At 42.9% G+C, this 16875-nt stretch overlaps 1 protein-coding gene across 2 annotated transcripts in view; it reads left to right on the forward strand.

Annotated features, from left to right (window-relative positions):
• Window positions 1–16875, forward strand: part of LOC144599564 (ephrin type-B receptor 1) — a 424097-nt gene that overhangs the window by 382891 nt on the left and 24331 nt on the right. For both annotated transcript variants that reach the window (XM_078410599.1, XM_078410600.1), the window contains exon 13: window positions 16047–16196. In XM_078410599.1, coding sequence (XP_078266725.1) covers window positions 16047–16196 — 150 coding nt within the window. The remainder of the gene's footprint in view (window positions 1–16046; window positions 16197–16875) is intronic.

Here is a 16875-nt window from a genome sequence, read left to right on the forward strand (position 1 = left end):
GAGGGGGTGGTTTGGGTGTGAAGGGACGAGTGGACCAGGGAGTTACGGAGGGAACAGTCTCTGCGGAAAGCAGAAAGGGAGGAGATGGGAAGATGTGGCCAGTAGTGGGATCTCGTTGGAGGTGACGGAAATGTTGGAGGATAATTTGTTGTATGCACTGGCTGATGGGGTGGAAGGTGAGGACAAGGGGGACTCTATCCTTGTTACAGATGGGGAGCAAGAGCGGAGCTGCGGGATATAGAGGAGGCCCTAGTGAGAGCCTCATCGATAATGGAAGAGGGGAAGCCCCGTTTCCTAAAGAATGAGGACATCTCTGATGCCCTAGTGTGATACACCTCATCCTGGGTGCAGATGCGGCGTAGACGGAGGAATTGGGAGTAGGGGATAGACTTTTTGCAGGCGACAGGGTGGGAAGAAGTGTCATCCAAATAGCTGTGTGAGTCATTAAGGAATAACATCACGTGAATCAGGAGCAATTTTCTGTTATCCTCTATCTCGACAAGCTGACTTGAAGAATGGAGTGCACTTATTTGCAGAACCCTGCTTTGAAGAGTGCAGCAAGAAAACTTCGAGCCTACATAGGTATACGAAGTTTTACCTGTACATTCTTCATTGAGGTTAGATGTTCCATGGAAGAAATAGCAGCAAAATTGACAACGCATTCAAAGCTGGGCAGTGGTACAATTATTCCATACCTTCTACCAGGAAGAGAAATGAAGAACTCTCTCCTTCTTCCACCAAACATGTAATGACATTGTCAAGCTGACACATTTTATGCATTGATTTGAAGGGAAATATCCTGTCCAAATGGACATTGTCAGGGCAATGTAACTGTAGGGGTTACTCAGTGTTGCAGTGGTAATTTTTTAGGTGCCGGAGCTGTCACTGGTGCCAGAGCGGCTGCTGTTAAACTCCCCGCTGTTTATTTTGGCTTTTTTTTACAGAGGTGCCGGAGCGGTGCTCTGCTGAGCTCCGACAGCACTGCACCCCTGGGGCTACTGGAGTCCCTGGCATTCATAGAATGGGTTGACACTGGTCGGTTTACAGTCACTAATCAGTGCAGTTATTTCCGATAAAGCATTTCAATTGTTTGTTGGTTCAGCTCCGTGAGCACTGTTTGACTCCGTGACACTCTGTAGATAATTCCCCCGATAGAATCTAAAGCAAACGCTTATATTACTTTTAGGGACAAAATAATGAATCAGCGTACAGATAGAAATAAACAAGTGGTTGATTGAAGGCAAATAAGAATTCCTTAGGATTTATATTTTTAAAAGACAGTGCAACACTTCATGGTCTCCAAGAGCCGGAGCAATTCAGTGTGAAGTTTGTCTCCAGTTGACAAGCTTTCAAAATGAGATACAATAAACCCTGTGAGAAGCATTTTTTGCTTCACGACTTCTGCTCCAGGTTTCAGTCATGTGAATTTTAATTTTGCGGGATAGGGCTGGCCACCTCCGACCGTCAGTACACTGTCCAAGATTTGAAACCATCATTACCCTCATCGCTCTCATATGGTGCCATCCCATTCTTGTCTCCATTGCCAACCATATTTGGTTCGACTACGAAACACATTTGTACCTTCCCATTGTCGAGGTGGCACAATGCACAGTATTCAGAGATGCGGCCACAAGCTCGTGTTCCAGATTCAATCCTGATCTTGGGTGCTGTCTGTTGTGGAGTTTGCATGTTCTTCCTGTGACTGCGTGGATTCCCCCAGTTTCCTCTTGCATCCCTAAGACATGATGCTTGGTTGGTTAATTGGCTTGTTTCCCAAGTGCAAATACTGTGCCCTCCATAATGTTTGGGACAAAGACCCATCATTTATTTATTTGCCTATGTACTCCACATTTTAAGATTTGTAATAGAAAAAAATCCCATGTGGTTAAAGTGCACATTTTCAGATTTTAATAAAGGCAATTTTTATACATTTCGTTTCACCATGTAGAAATTACAGCAGTGTTTATACATAGTCCCCCCATTTCAGGGCACCATCATGTTTGGGACACAGCAATGTCATATAAATGAAAATAGTCATGTTTAGTATTTTCCAAAGATGTACAGGCTTGAAAGTTAATTGGCTGGGTATAAATGTAAAAATTGCCTCTGGTGTGTGTATAGTGTTAATGTACGGGGATCGCTGGCTGGTGCGGACTTGGTGGGCCGAAGGGCCTGTTTCCGTGCTGTATCTCTAAAACAAAAAAAAACTAAAACTAAACTCCAACCTTCTGTAATAATGGCACCTGCCTACTAACATTTGTGATGTGTGCATGAAAGAAAGCTTGTAGGGAATATTAAAAACTGACTCCAAAAGCTTCTTCAGATACTGTATGTAAAAAAGAAAAGATTAGTGAAGACAAATGTAGGTCCCTTACAATCAGAGATAGGTGAATTTATAACAAGGAAATAGCAGAACAGTTAAACGAGTACTTTGATTCTGTCTTCAGTAAGGAAGACACAAACTCCCAGAAATACTAGGGGACCGAGGATCTAGTTGGGGGGGAGGAATTGAAGGGAATCCACATTAGTCAGGAAATGGTGTTAGGTAAACTGTTGGGACTGAAGGCAGGTAAATTCCCTGGGCCTGATGGTCTGCATCCCAGAGTACTCAAGGAAGTGGCCTTAGAAATCGTGGATGCATTGGTGATTATTTCCAATGTTCTCTCGACTCTGGATCAGTTCCTGTGGACTGGAGGGTAGCCAATGTAACTCCACTTTTTAACAAAGGAGGGAGAGAGAAAGCAGGGAATTATAGACCAGTTACCCTTACATTGGTAGTGGGGAAGATGCTTGAGTCGATTGTTAAAGATGTTATAGCAGCGCATTTGGAAAGCAGTGACAGGATCGGTGAAAGTCAGCATGGATTTAGGAAGGGGTAATCATGCTCGACTAATCTTCTGGAATTATTTGAGGATGTAACAAGTAGAGTGGATAAGGGAGAGCCAGTGGATGTGGTGTACCTGGACTTTCAAAAAGCCTTTGACAAGGTCCCACACAAGAGATTAGTGTGCAAAGTTAGAGCACATGGTATTGGGGGTAGGGTGTTGACATGGATAGAGAACTTATTGGCAGACAGGAAACAAATAATGGGAATTAACAGGTCCTTTTCATAATGGCAGGCAGTGACTAGTGGGGTGCTGCAAGGCTCAGTGCTAATACCCCAGTTATTTACAATATATATTAACGATTTAGACGAGGGAATTAAATGTGACATCTCCAAGTTTGCAGATGACACAAAGCTGGGTGGCGGTGTGAGCTGCGATGAGGATGCTATGAGGCTGCAGGGTGGCTTGTTTAGATTGGGTGAGTGGGCAAACGCATGGCAGATGCAGTATAATTATGTGGATAAATGTGAGATTATCCACTTTAGTGGCAAGAACAGGAAGGCAGATTATTATCTGAATGGTGTCTGATTAGGAAAAGGGGAGGTGCAACAAGACCTGGGTGTGCTTGTACATCAGTCACTGAAAGTAAGCATGCAGGTACAGCAGGTTGTGAAGAAAGCTAATGGCATGTTGACCTTCATTTCGAGATGATTTGAGTTTAGGAGCAAGGAGATCCTACTGCAGTTGTACAAGGCCCTGGTGAGACCTGGAGTATTGTGTACAATTTTGGTCTCCTAATTTGAGGAAGGACATTATTGCTATAGAGGGAGTGAAGCGTAGGTTCACCAGGTTAATTCCCGGGATGGCAGGACTGACATAGATGAAAGAATGGGTCAACTGGGCTTGTATTCACTGGAATTTAGAAAGATGAGAGGGGATCTTATAAAAACAGATACAATTCTTAAAGGAATTCTTACAGGCTAGGTGCAGGAAAAATGTTCCTGATGTTGGGGGAGTCCAGAACCAGGGGTCACAGTTTAAGAATAAGGGGTAGGCCATTGAGGACTTAGATGAGGAAAAAAATCATCACCCGGAGAGTTGTGAATCTGTGCAATTCTCTGCCACAGAAGGCCGTGGTGGCCAATTCACTGGATGTTTTTAAGAGAGAGTTAGATTTAGCTCTTAGGCCGAAGGGAATCAAGGGATACGGGGAAAAAGCAGGAACGGAGTACTGATTTTAGATGATCAGCCATGATCATATTGAATGGCGGTGCTGGCTCGAAGGGCCGAATGGCCTACTCCTGCACCTATTTTTCTATGTTTCTATGTGTACAAGAACACCTGGGTCCCTCTGTAATTTGTTCAACTGCAATCTTTCTCCATTTCAATCGTTAGCCACAATTTGATTCTTCTTACCACAGTACATGACCTCGCAGTTTACCACTTTAAACTTCATTTGCCAAGTTTTTGCCCACTCTCTCAATCTGTCTGTATCGTGTGGCAGCCTCCAAATATCCTCATCACAACATGCCCCCCCAACCTATTTACATGTCATCAGCAAGCTTGGCTTCCTTACACTCTGCCCCCTCGCTAGGTCATTAATATAAATTGTAAATAATGGAGGGCCAAGACACAATCTTTGGGATACTCCACTAGTTACATCCTGAAAAGGACGTGTTTATTCCTACTCTCAGTTTTGAATGCAATGACCAATCTATGTGAAAATTAATTTTCAATGGAGCCCACAATTACTGATTGGTTGCGGGTTATGCTGCCTACTCAGTTTTTCTCACCATTGAAGTCAGTAAAAAGTACTTTCATAAATAGAGCAGCCATTTTATGTTAAAAACATCTCCACCCAACAGAATTGAGATACATGGCTCTATAATCTGTTTAGACTTTTGATTGAAGAATAAGTATTGGCCAGACACTGAGGTCGCGTATAACCGGGGAAAAAAATTGTTAAAGATATCGACTAAACAGGCGAAAATTAGCCCCTGTGTTGTTGGTGTGGTCATTACAGGTTAACTGAAGAATCCAATGTATTCACATAATCTAGGATGTTTTGAATGGGATCTGGAATCAGCATTTGACAAGCAAATATCTTTGGTCACCTTAAAAGACCACAGCACACCCTTAACACTGCACTGAATCCTCTGCCTAAACTATGTGCTCAATACACAAGAGTAGGAACTAGGCTTAGCATGAGCATTCATGCAGATCAAGTCTCAGAGCTATAATATGATATTGAAAATTTCCCGTTTAGATTCCTATTCCCTCAAAACCAATTAAGAATATAGAATTTCTAGTAATCCTCAGGCATGCCATTGTCCCATAATCTCTCTGCCGTTACTAAGGTCCCATGATGGAGGAACTTGTGCCTCTTCTCAAATGCCATGGTAGACAATAACACTCGGACTAACGTGTGAGTGAAATGCTAAACATAGTAAAACTGAAATGGCAGATGTCTGATAAAAAACCTCTCACCGCAAAAAGGAAAAGAGAATGTACATGTCAAAAATTTATTCAAGGGCAACAGATAACAAGATGAACCCTGACATTTAAGCTGAGTTGATGTAAAGAGCGGCTGAAATAATATCATTCTTTAGTATTCACGTATCTGGACAACTTGAAATCTCAGTGTAAGCAAGAAGCTTCAGAGATTAGAGAGCTGTTAATCTTCATTTTATTGACTGGATAAATGACAAGTGTGCATTGAGATGTTCTGTAGATACCCCATTGTGAAGCTCGCTGTGTTGTAACCAGACAATCCCAAAGCACTTGCTTTAAGGCCTTTCTCAGGTTGCCATGGAATGTAAATGCCACACATTGCAGCAGCTTGCTAACCAGTGGATAAAATTGTAAAAGGTATCGACTAAACAGGGGAGAATTAGCGCCTATGTTATTGGTGTGATCATTGCAGGTTAACTGGAGAATCCAATGAATTAAACAGAATCTAAGATCATTCTTGCCTCGTGGCTTAGATATAACTACCTGTGTAGGAGAGAACTGCAAATGCTGGTTTAAATCAAAGGTAGGCACTAAATGCTGGAGTAACTCAGCGGGACAGGCAGCATCTCTGGAGAGAAGGAATGGGCGACGTTTTGGGTTGAGACCCTTCTTCAGACTGAAGAAGGGCCTCGACCCAAAACGTTGCCCATTCCTTCTCTCCAGAGATCTAGCTACCTTTTAGGTTCTCATAAACAAATTGGCAATTTGTTTAATTTTGAGCAGCAAGTTGTATGTTGGAAGACTGTAAGTTCATGTCACACCATGTGATCAAGCAAGTACAATCAGGCGATCTTCATTTCTGTCCTGTAAGTTCCATTCACCCACCCAACCTCTGGATGAAAGAAATTTCTCCTCATCTCTCCTATCACCCCTTTACCAATGTTCACCTCATGAACAGATTACCTTTCCGGCCCTGCTCTGCTCTGTTCTTTGTATATCAGTAAAATATCTTTGGATTTTCCAATTTTAATTTCACTCCTACACTTTCTAAACTGTTCCAGGCTTTCTGCTGTTTTGCGGTGTTACTATCCCACATAAGCTTTCTGAGAACAGATTTATGCCAAATCCCTTGAATCACCTTTAATGTCCGCAGATGCTGATTTACCTTGAAGTTGCAGTTTTCGGTGCACTCTTGCTAAATCTAATAAAACTGGCCTTATCTCAGCTTAGGACCTTTACTCCAATTTCAACTTTGGCCTTTTCCAAAACAATGCGACAACTTTTATGCTGAATATGAAGGACATTGGAACTCGTTAGTGGTTACTGGCCTCGTGCTTTCCACTGTTGCTCCTCTATATCTATATCCAGGAAGTAAAGAATAATTCTAGATGGACTTTTTTGTGATTTGAGAGCTGTTATCAATGTGATTCTACAGGGTTCAGTCCAGACCGTTATGCTCGAATGCAATAATGGCATTCTTAAGCAATCTTTAATTTTAGAAAATTGTATTATAAAAATAATTATGCCTTTAAGGAAAAGAGTCTCGGGGCTAGAGAGTTATTTTTCAGATATGATGCTCAAATACAAAAGGACATTTTAATAGCTGCGTATTTATTTTTGCTACTGCAAATTAAAAATACCAAAGGCTGTATGTTACTTTTTTTTTAATAGACTATCATTGTACAAGGTGTTAATAAAAGCAATTGCTTTCCATGGCCATTCATGATGAAACTGACATATTCCTCAAAGGCAATAGTGTCTGATTGCTGCGGGGAAGTTACATGGAAACAACTTTTTTTTTCCCTTGTCTGCTTTTTCCCCCAAGTCAGCTTTTTTCTGGTTATCGATTTCTAAAGTAACATTTAAGTAGTGCTTTAGTTCCCGAGTGAAATTACATTACAACTAATGAGGCCCATGTAATACAAATAGTGTTCCCTAATTCATTAATTGTGTTCTATCCATTTAGCACTATGGAAATATGTTGTAGTAGAACAACCAGCTTTAAGTCTGTTAATTATAACAACTCGTATCGTTCCATGATGATCCTTCAAATAAATATATCTTCTCACAATTCTAATTGTAGCAGTAATGTTAACTCACAAACCACCACGTTGCCTAAAAAATATCTAGATCACTCATGTCTTTCGAAGAAGAAAATGCGCCATTCTTACCCATTCCAGGTGGCACAGTGGTGCAGTGGCAGAGTTGCTGCCTTACAGCTCTGGAGACCCGGGTTCGATCCTGACTATGGGTTCTGTACAGAGTTTGTAAGTTCTCCCTGTGACCGTGTGGGTTTACTCGAGGTGGTCTGGTTTCCTCCCACCTTCCAAAGACGTACAGGTTTCGTTGGTTAATTGGCTTCAGTAAAATCATATTGTAAATTATCCCTAGTGCGTAAGATAGCGCTGTTGTACGGGGTGATCGCTGGTCAGTGCAGACTCAGTGAGCCGAAGTGCCTGTTTACACGCTGTATCTCTAAAGTCTAAATTATGCCCCCCCCCAGACCTATGAATGTGATCGTTTCTCAGGCACCGTGAGTTTACTCATTTGGGAAAAACATTTCCAGTGGCATCCCCATCTCACAATCCAATTAAAACAATTCATTTTAGAAAATGCATAAGGTGAATTCTCCCTTAAGCCCCTCGAAATCTTGTATGGAAACCCTTGTTTTAAATCATTATTCCACATCGGTTCTGGTAATTACTTCCTAAGCTAAAGCCCGTCTAAGCCTTTCCTACCCATGTACCTGTAAATATGTTTTAAATGTTGTTATAGTCCCTGCCTCAACGACTTCCTCTGGCATCTCGTTCCATATAATGACCACCCTCTGTGTGAAAACGATGCCCTCATTCCTATTAAATCTTTCCTTTTCTCACCTTAAACTTATGCCCCCAAGTTCCTCATTCCTCAATCCTAGAAACATCTGTCCATTCACCTGATCTATTCCCCATATAATTTTATATTCCTCTGTAAAATCACCCTTCAGCTCCCTGTGATCCAAGGTCTGCCCAACCTCTCCCAATAGCTCTCCTGCGCTCCAAGGAATAATGTCCTACCTTGTCCTATACCCAGCCATAGCTCAGGCCCTTGAGACCTATAGATCCTTTGACATTACCTGTCTATCCAATTTTAAATAAATTCTTCTGGTGAACTCAAGTGGTACTCTGACATGTGTTGAGAATCTGTGTTTGCTAATGGTTTCCTTTGAGTTGTTTTGAAGTTATAAGGTCATACAGCATGAAAAGTGGCCCATCGTCCATGCCAACCAAGTTGATTAACCAAGCCAATCCCACATGCCTGCGCCTGGCCCTTAGTCCTCCAAACCTTTCCTATCCGCGTACCTGTCCAAGTTTTAAATGTCATGATTGACCTCATGGTTTTGATTACGGGATTCCTGGATTTTTATGTGACAAAGAGTTGTATTATCTTTGAATGTGAATTCAATCAATGGGCAATAATTAAAGGCAGTTGCATGCCAGATTACTGGTAACCCAAAGAATGGCACAGCTAAATATTGGTTGGTGTTGTCAAGTGGAGGCACCTTACAGCAAGTGATAAATTCCCAATTAGATTATCGTGTACAATCAACCTTCCGAGACACAGCTAGTATCATTCAGCACCATTTTCAACCTGAAAGAAAATGTTTAACCCTTATTTGCTGCAAAGCTATATTATAATGCAAAAGTCATTTCATGGATCAAAGGTGCGATTAACACTAGGAAAAGGGAAGTGCTAATCAGCAGCCACTTCCTAATATGCTGAGAATGGAGACGTTGTGTCTTAGATTTCCCATGCAAATCACACCTTGTGTCTAGTTAATAATTAAGAACACACTGTTATTCTTTAGAAACAGTTTTGGCTGGCAGGTATTTCCCCACATTCTTCACAACCTAATCAGCCCAGGAACTCTGCTGTGGCTGGGTTTAATTACCACAGACGTGACTTCATGAGCTGACATTACTGAACTTCTCTCCCTATAGTATTTCACATTTCTGAGGGCGACAAGGGATTCCAGTGGAAACCATAATCCTGCATGTTCCAGAAACAGCAAGAAAGAAGACTTTTGAAGTTTTGTCATGTGCACTGGATTTTGAGTTTCACCATAATTCATTACAGATTGTTTCCTGATAGGAATCTACACAGTTACATTGTGAACATTAATCCTCTTGTGCATGAGAGAGCCACGAATAGTATGTATCTTCGTGATCTGTAAACCTTTGAGCCGTTGTCTGTGAGAAAAGGCAAAGACAGACCAAACTAACCGTTACCTGTAATCGAGTGTTGGAAGTTAGACATATGGTACATTCTTCCTGCACCCATTACTCTTCTTGTCATACTTTAGCAAGGCTTTGATTCACATTGAGCAATCCCACATGAAATCTGCTCATAAATAAAGGAAGCAGATGCTCAAGAATGATTTTAGGACTGGCATCAAGTCAAAGGTTTGGAATGTCTGTTAAAATCTCCTGGATATTCAGTCAGCTTAACTCCTATAATGGACCAAATCACAAAATTAAATCTGTAATCATCAATTGCATCAAATTGCTTTCAAATGTTGTTTTGCGAATACTTGTGGAACTTTGGTTATATTAAGGGCTCAAACTTATCACTCAATATTTGTTCTACCATCCGGAGAAAGTGGTGGTCACAGTTTTATTGCAGTCTGGAATCGATCTTGAATGAGCAATTTCTGTTGGACATTGTCCTGAGGAGGCTAGGAGGGACTTTATCAAACACCTTTAAATTGTATGCAGACCCCATCCATTGCCGTATTCTCATAGTCACTTTCGTCACATCCTCAAAAAACAATAATATACAAAGACATGGTCTGCTGTGTACAAAGCCATGCTGACTGCCTCTAATTCTCTTCCAAATGTGAGTAAATCCTATCCCAAAGAATACTCTGAAAAACCTCCCTCACCACTGACATGAGGCTCACTGGCCTATAATTTCCTGGATAATCTCTAGTAAAATAAAGGCACAGCATTGGCCATTCTCCAATCTGGGACCTTGCCTGTTGGTAGTGAGGATACAGAGATCTTCATCGAGGCCCCTGCAATCTCCTCTCTTATCTCTCCCCATAATCTGGGATAGATTCCATCAGGCCCTAGATTCCATCAGGCCCTGGGAGGGTTTATCCACCTGAACCCTCTACAAGAAACCCAACAGCACCTCCTTGATCTCAGACAAGCGACGAGAAACCCTGAAAATCAAGTGCGGCCATGCAAAGAGTGGGTGCGCTCATGTTCTCCCTGCAATTCCTGGCGGGAAGGCACACCAGTAGTCCCGGACTGTTTCTATATTGCCCCATCCTATGCATCATGAACATGTTTCATGTTCTTTATGATATATCTTTATGATGAATAGTAACACAAACATTAACACAGTTGTGGAAAATGAGGAAGGTTGACCAAGCAGGATATCGGATCATTTGGAGATATGAGCGGAGAACTGACAGATGGAGTTTAATCTCCAGACAAATGTGAGGTATAGCACTTAAAGTAGTCAAATGCAAGAGGAAAGTATACTGCAAAAGGCAAAAACCCTTATTTAGGTAAAGGGGAATCATGGGGTGCAAGCAGATAGATAGTGGCAATGCAGATAGATAGAGTGGGAAAAGGCACATGGCATACCTGCCTGTACCGGTTGGGGCATTGAGCATAACAGTTGTGAACTCGTGTTGCAGCAGCACAGATCTCCCCGGGTTACAAATGCCTGACCTACAGACACCCCATACATATGAACAACCATTTGGGAGACCAGCAGGATGGAAGGGGATGGATTTGCCGCTTGCTGTTGAACTGCAAATACAATAGCAACATTTAAGAGCATTTAAACAAACACAAGAATAGGCAGGGATGGAAGAATGTATATAGACTATGTGCTGGCAGATAGAATTAGATTAATTTGATGTCATGGTTGACCGAAACATGATGGGCCATAGGGCATATCCTCTCAACACTTCCCAATTACCAGGAAGAGTGCAGCTTGTGTTATGTTATGCCCCTTGAAAAACCATGTGGAAAGTTCTCTCAAGCTGGGCTAAAACTGCAATGAATTAAAGAAAAGCATCATGCTAGAAGTGATGGAGCATTATCTTACACTTGCAGTGACCACAGCCCTGTACGGTGAACCTCACATTGAAGATCTCAATGTATATTAGTCTTTCACAATGTTTGTCATAAAGTCAAGGAGACAGCTCAGAAATAAGCCCTCGCCCACCACTCACCTAAACATTAGGGGCAATTTATCATGGCCAGTTAACCTACTGGCTTGCTCTTCTTTGGGATGCGGGAAAAAACAGAGCACCTGGTGGAAGCTCACAAGGTCCCAGGGAGAACATGCAAACTCCAAACAGACGGCACTTGAGTTCAGGATTTAACTCGAGTCTCTGATGCTATGAGGCAGCAACTCCACTATTGCCTGCAATGAGGATGACATACAACTCTGCTTTATTGCCAGTAAAGCAATTCCCAGGCTCTGGTCCCTTGGTCATAAGAAGTTGACATTGTGATGAGATTACTTTGCTGACTTTACCTCAGTAGACAATAAATTTGACAGGATGCCTCTGTCGTCATTCTCAATTTGAACAAACGAGTTACAGATGCTTAACAGGAGGTTTAACTTTTGAAACAGAGAAACAATATTTTCAAGGAGCGAGAATGAAAAGGTATGAGCCATCTCCCTTCAAAGTAATCTGTTCAGACAGCTTTTGGGAAGGGCCTCTTGCACTGAGAGATTGCCTCCAGCTGCCTCACACTCTGGGCAGGGTTGTGAAGGGCAGTAAAGACTAGCAGCAACCATCCAAGGTAACAGCAAGACTTCTGGGTCTCACTGTTCAAACTCTCCCAAAAGCCTTAATGATAACCTTCCTGAATATAACAGCCAGGTTCAGGAAGTGCTGTGGGGCAGCTCAGTGCCTTAAAAGGCAGGCAGAACATTTAACTGGAGGTACAAGAGACTGCAGATGCTGGTGTCTACAGCAAAAATAAAGTGCCAGAGGAACTCAGGAGACCAGACTGATCTAGAAAATGTAACTCTCCTCCTCTTCTTCGGGAGAGACTGGTCCATAACGTGATGGAGATTATATCAGCAGAGTAAATCAGGGCTGCTGATTTACTATCCCCTACTTTGTAAAGTTTTTCTCCTATACCCTCCACAAGGGTCTTATTTGTTCACATGTGGGGTCCTCGATTTTAATATCTAATCTCACCTTGAGACTGTAACAACTCTGCTACCACGGTTATTGTTAAATTTGTTGTTCTAATTCAACCTCGCCACTTTTTGGCTTCAGCTCTTCATGTTAATTCCTCCCGCTTGTCTACTCCAGTACCAATAACAAAGTGGCTTAAGCATTAAGATCGATCGATGAAATACGCTATGTTTATCATTATGAGCGTTCCATGGGGGTGAGCTAGTCCGTGGTGTCCCCCCCCCCACACTAATAAACAGGAACCGATAAGGATATTCTGGCTTGTTCACTCAGCAATGTAGTGCAGAATCTAGAGGCAACTTGATTCTTAGGCGGCAGTGTGGCATAGCAGTAGAGTTGCTGCCTTGCAGTTCCAGACACCCGAGTTTGATCCTGACTGCGGCTGCTGTCTGTATGGAGTTTGCACGTTCTCCATGTGACTGTGTGGGTTTTCTCTGCTTGCTCTGGTTTCCTCCCGGTTTGTAGGTTAATTGGCTGTTAAAATTACAATAATAAAATTATAGAATATGTCCCTGGTGTATAGGATAGTGTTAGTGTACGGGGTGATCGTTCCTTGGCATGGACTCAGTGGGCCGAAGGGCCTGTTTCCGTGCTGTATCTCTGAAGTTTAAAGTCTAAAATGTCAATATGCTTTCCACAATTTATAGAAAACAACACATTTAAATGTATATAGCTTTCCTAGCACTCCCACCATAGTTGAGTATCCCAAGAAACGTCCAATATGAGCGTAATATTGAACAGCATAATGGCCCAATGGTGCAGATGTCACAAACACTTTTAAATGTTCTGATCTGCAGAAACAGCAAAGGGGAAAGAGGTAGCAAAAATAAGGCACAAGAGACTGCAGATACTGGAACCTTGTGCAACAAACAAACTGCTGAGAAACTCATCAAGTCAGACAGCATTTGTGGAGGGAAAACATGGTATGACCAAAAGCAGTGTTGAAACAGGCCCTTCGGCCCAACTTGCTCACATCGGCCAACATGTCCCAGCAACAGTAGTCTTACCTGCCGTCATATGGTCCATATCCCTCCAAACCTGTCCTATCATGGTATGACCATTTCCCTCCACAGGCTTCTACCAAACCCTCTAAGTTCTTCCAGCAATTTGATTTTTTGCAGGTAAGGAAGAGGTTTATGGAGGTGGGGGACGGGCACTGTTGATGCAGCAGTTCAACTCCAAGCTGTACAAAAAAACCAAACGGAGAACTGCAGAAATCCTCACAGACGTGTGCTAGAAGATGAACCTTGTAAAAGTGAGGGTTATTTCCAGTGTCTCTTTCACACGGTCAGGATATCTCAAGCCCCTTTAATGTTAGAATGGAAAATGGCTGGAAATTTGAGGCAGTGAAGCAGGGTACAGCATGCTGGTGCAGGTAGCAGAGGCACTGCATCACGGCTTCAGTCACCTGGTTTCCATCCTGGCCATGTGGAATTTGCATGGGATTCCTTTGCATGCTTCAGTTTCTCACAGATTGGCCGCTGTTAGTTGCCCTTGTGTGTAGGTGAGTTGCAGAATCTGGAGGGAGTCGATAGGAATGTGGAGAATAATGTAAATTACTGCAGGTGCACGCTTGATGGTCAGCACAGATTAAGTGGGCCGAAGGACCTATTTCAATATTGTATGATACACTGACCCAGAAAAAGAGCTGGTAAATGTGACTTGAATGTTTAGCTGAGCTGCTCATTTTCTATGTGGCAAATTCAATGCATTTGTTCTGCATTCTCAATTAGTATTGAAGGATCTGAGGGGATAGGGATGTGACGGTTGGTGACGAGGGTGCAGAGTGCTCCATGCTGTGTCGAGGAAGAACTGCATGCTGTGGCTGCTCCCATGCTCTGGCTCTAGTAGACTGTGTGCCCATTGTTGCGTGTAGGAACTTGTTTTTACACTAAGCAGGAATACAAATTGCAAAAAGGCAAATGCCACTGTGCCCCAGAAGGCACAGACACGTCCTGGTCTGCAGAGATGAACAGGGGAAGGACTATACTTGACCTTCAGCTGCATGCCCTGGCGGCCCACTGCCCCCTTAGATGATTGAGCAAAATACACTGGCCCATCCTGCAGCCCCTCAAGGCACAGAAATGTCCCGAGGATCACCACAAACATTCAGCTCAGAGTTTTGAAATATAATATTTTCAAATCACTTCACATAACTACCTCTTTGATTCAAGGACTCAGTGTGATGAGGAGATGTTGTTTTTCTTCCACTTACACTAAAGAGCAGAGGTTAATAGGGCTAATTTAGACAAAATGTTAAAACATTTTCCCAACTCCTTCCCACAGGGCTGATGGCTTCACGCAGATAGATTGTAGCACTTGAGCAGTGGTTTGTCATTTTCTCTTTTTAATGTTCAATTGTGCAGCAAGCCTACACCCAACGGTTCCTAAAGATCTAGCTCAGCGGCAGGGTTAGTTGATGTCTCCATGCTCCACTCTGTGAGGCAGTGATTCACTGCAAGTGGCCATTCTCAGTGGGAGAGCCAGAAGCTGAGCCTGGCTTTCTCTCTCTGCAACCTTGCAGGTAATGAAAAAGCACATGAAGGTGTTCCTGCCTGACCCTTTACTCTGCTAGCACTCAGGGCATCTATTCATCAATTTTGTCTCACCGTCTTACTTTGCCAAGATAGTCAGATCAGGAATTAAATTCTGTTCCGGCATGCTTTTCATCCAAATGTTGGCACCTTGCAGAATGCCTAGCCCTCAGTATTCTGTCTGGGAGCCAGAGCAGACCTCGAAGATGCTGAAGAGTCTCAATCCATAACCCTGCTGATGGGGCAGTGGAGTTGATGTAATCGACATGGAATTCACTAAGGCCTTTGACAAAATTCCATGTGGGAGACTGGTCCAAAACGTTGGAACTCTTGTGAGCCAGCGCATGTTGACAACTAGAATCCAAAAGAACAAAATGCAGGAAACAGAAAGGTTCCAATCTCTGACCTGAAACAGGGATGAGCTACCTTCTTGAATTACTACAGTGCTTCTAGTAAAGGTGTTCCCACATTTATTGACAGGAATATTGAAGGAATGCCAATATATTTTCCAAGTCGCGACTTGGAGGTGAACCTGCAAGTAATGGTATTGCTGTGCACCTGCTGGCCTTGTCCTCCTTGGTGCTAAAAGTCATGGATCTGTGTTTATGGAAGAGTTTTTTGTCACTCTGATCATGTACCTCCTATCAGAGGGTAGCAAATCACTTTTTGCTCATGGGGGTGCTGGAGTCCAGATTAGTAGACGTATTTAATGTGAAGATAGTTAAATATTTGAAACTTCAAGGATTTGAGGTTTACGGGGAACTGGTACACAAGTGGAGTTAAAGCCAGCAGCGAACAGCCATGATCATATTGAATGGCAGGGGAGACTCGAGGGGCCTGGTAGCCTGTTCCCTATACCATTTCCTGTATGTTCTTGTCTTTTTGTGCTGAGGTAAGGAAGTACTGGCCTCTGACCTGATTTTCTTTATCCGAGAGCTTTCTGCTGACATGACAGACTCAGTGGGAATTCCATGCCAATGATTGTAAAAGCTAACCATGGACGGTGTTTAATTGTTTGTGCAGGGCGGGAAGATCCCTGTGCGATGGACCGCACCGGAGGCGATTGCGTACCGCAAGTTCACCTCAGCCAGCGATGTGTGGAGTTATGGAATTGTCATGTGGGAGGTGATGTCGTTTGGAGAGAGACCTTACTGGGACATGTCGAATCAAGATGTAAGTTCAACCTTGTCATGTAAAGCAGCACCAACACGTATAAGAAATTGCTTTCAGAATGAGATTGTGGGGAAAAGCACATGGCTGACGGATATCAAATGCGAGCGTAAAATCGTTGGAACTGCCGAAGTGTTAGGCCACACACTGACCTGACACCTGCTCTGTCAGAGCAAAGACTGATGGATGCAGCGCCTCGCATGTCGTTTACTCTCGTGGCCCATTACACATTGTCACAGATGAAGGACATGAAAAGCTGGAGTAACTCAGTAGGACAGGCAGCATCTCTGGAGAAAGGAATGGATGACGTTTCGGGTCGAGACCCTTCTTCAGACAGGTCACAGCACTGTAATAATCTTCTTTACAAACTGAGTAAGGGAGTGCTGGATCCTCACAGCAGTTTTGGGGGAAAGTGTACAGTTGAAAATAGTTCAATCCTCCTCAAGATCCAGTGTTAATCACCTGCATTGGTGTTGAATAGTCATGCACCACAGACATGTAGTTATTTTAACTCATGGACCTGATTAAGTTACCACCGTCTTGAAAGAGCCAACTCTGAGGTGTGCCCCACATCTTGGATGGGAAGGAGTTAAAGGAAGTCCAGAATTGCAGAGGGGTTTCGTGCTGGTTAAGGCAGGAACAATTCTGATCCCATGGATCTATCACAGAAGAAACTACAGCC

The sequence above is a fragment of the Rhinoraja longicauda genome, chromosome 13 (assembly GCF_053455715.1).
Source record: "Rhinoraja longicauda isolate Sanriku21f chromosome 13, sRhiLon1.1, whole genome shotgun sequence".
NCBI lineage: Eukaryota > Metazoa > Chordata > Chondrichthyes > Rajiformes > Arhynchobatidae > Rhinoraja > Rhinoraja longicauda.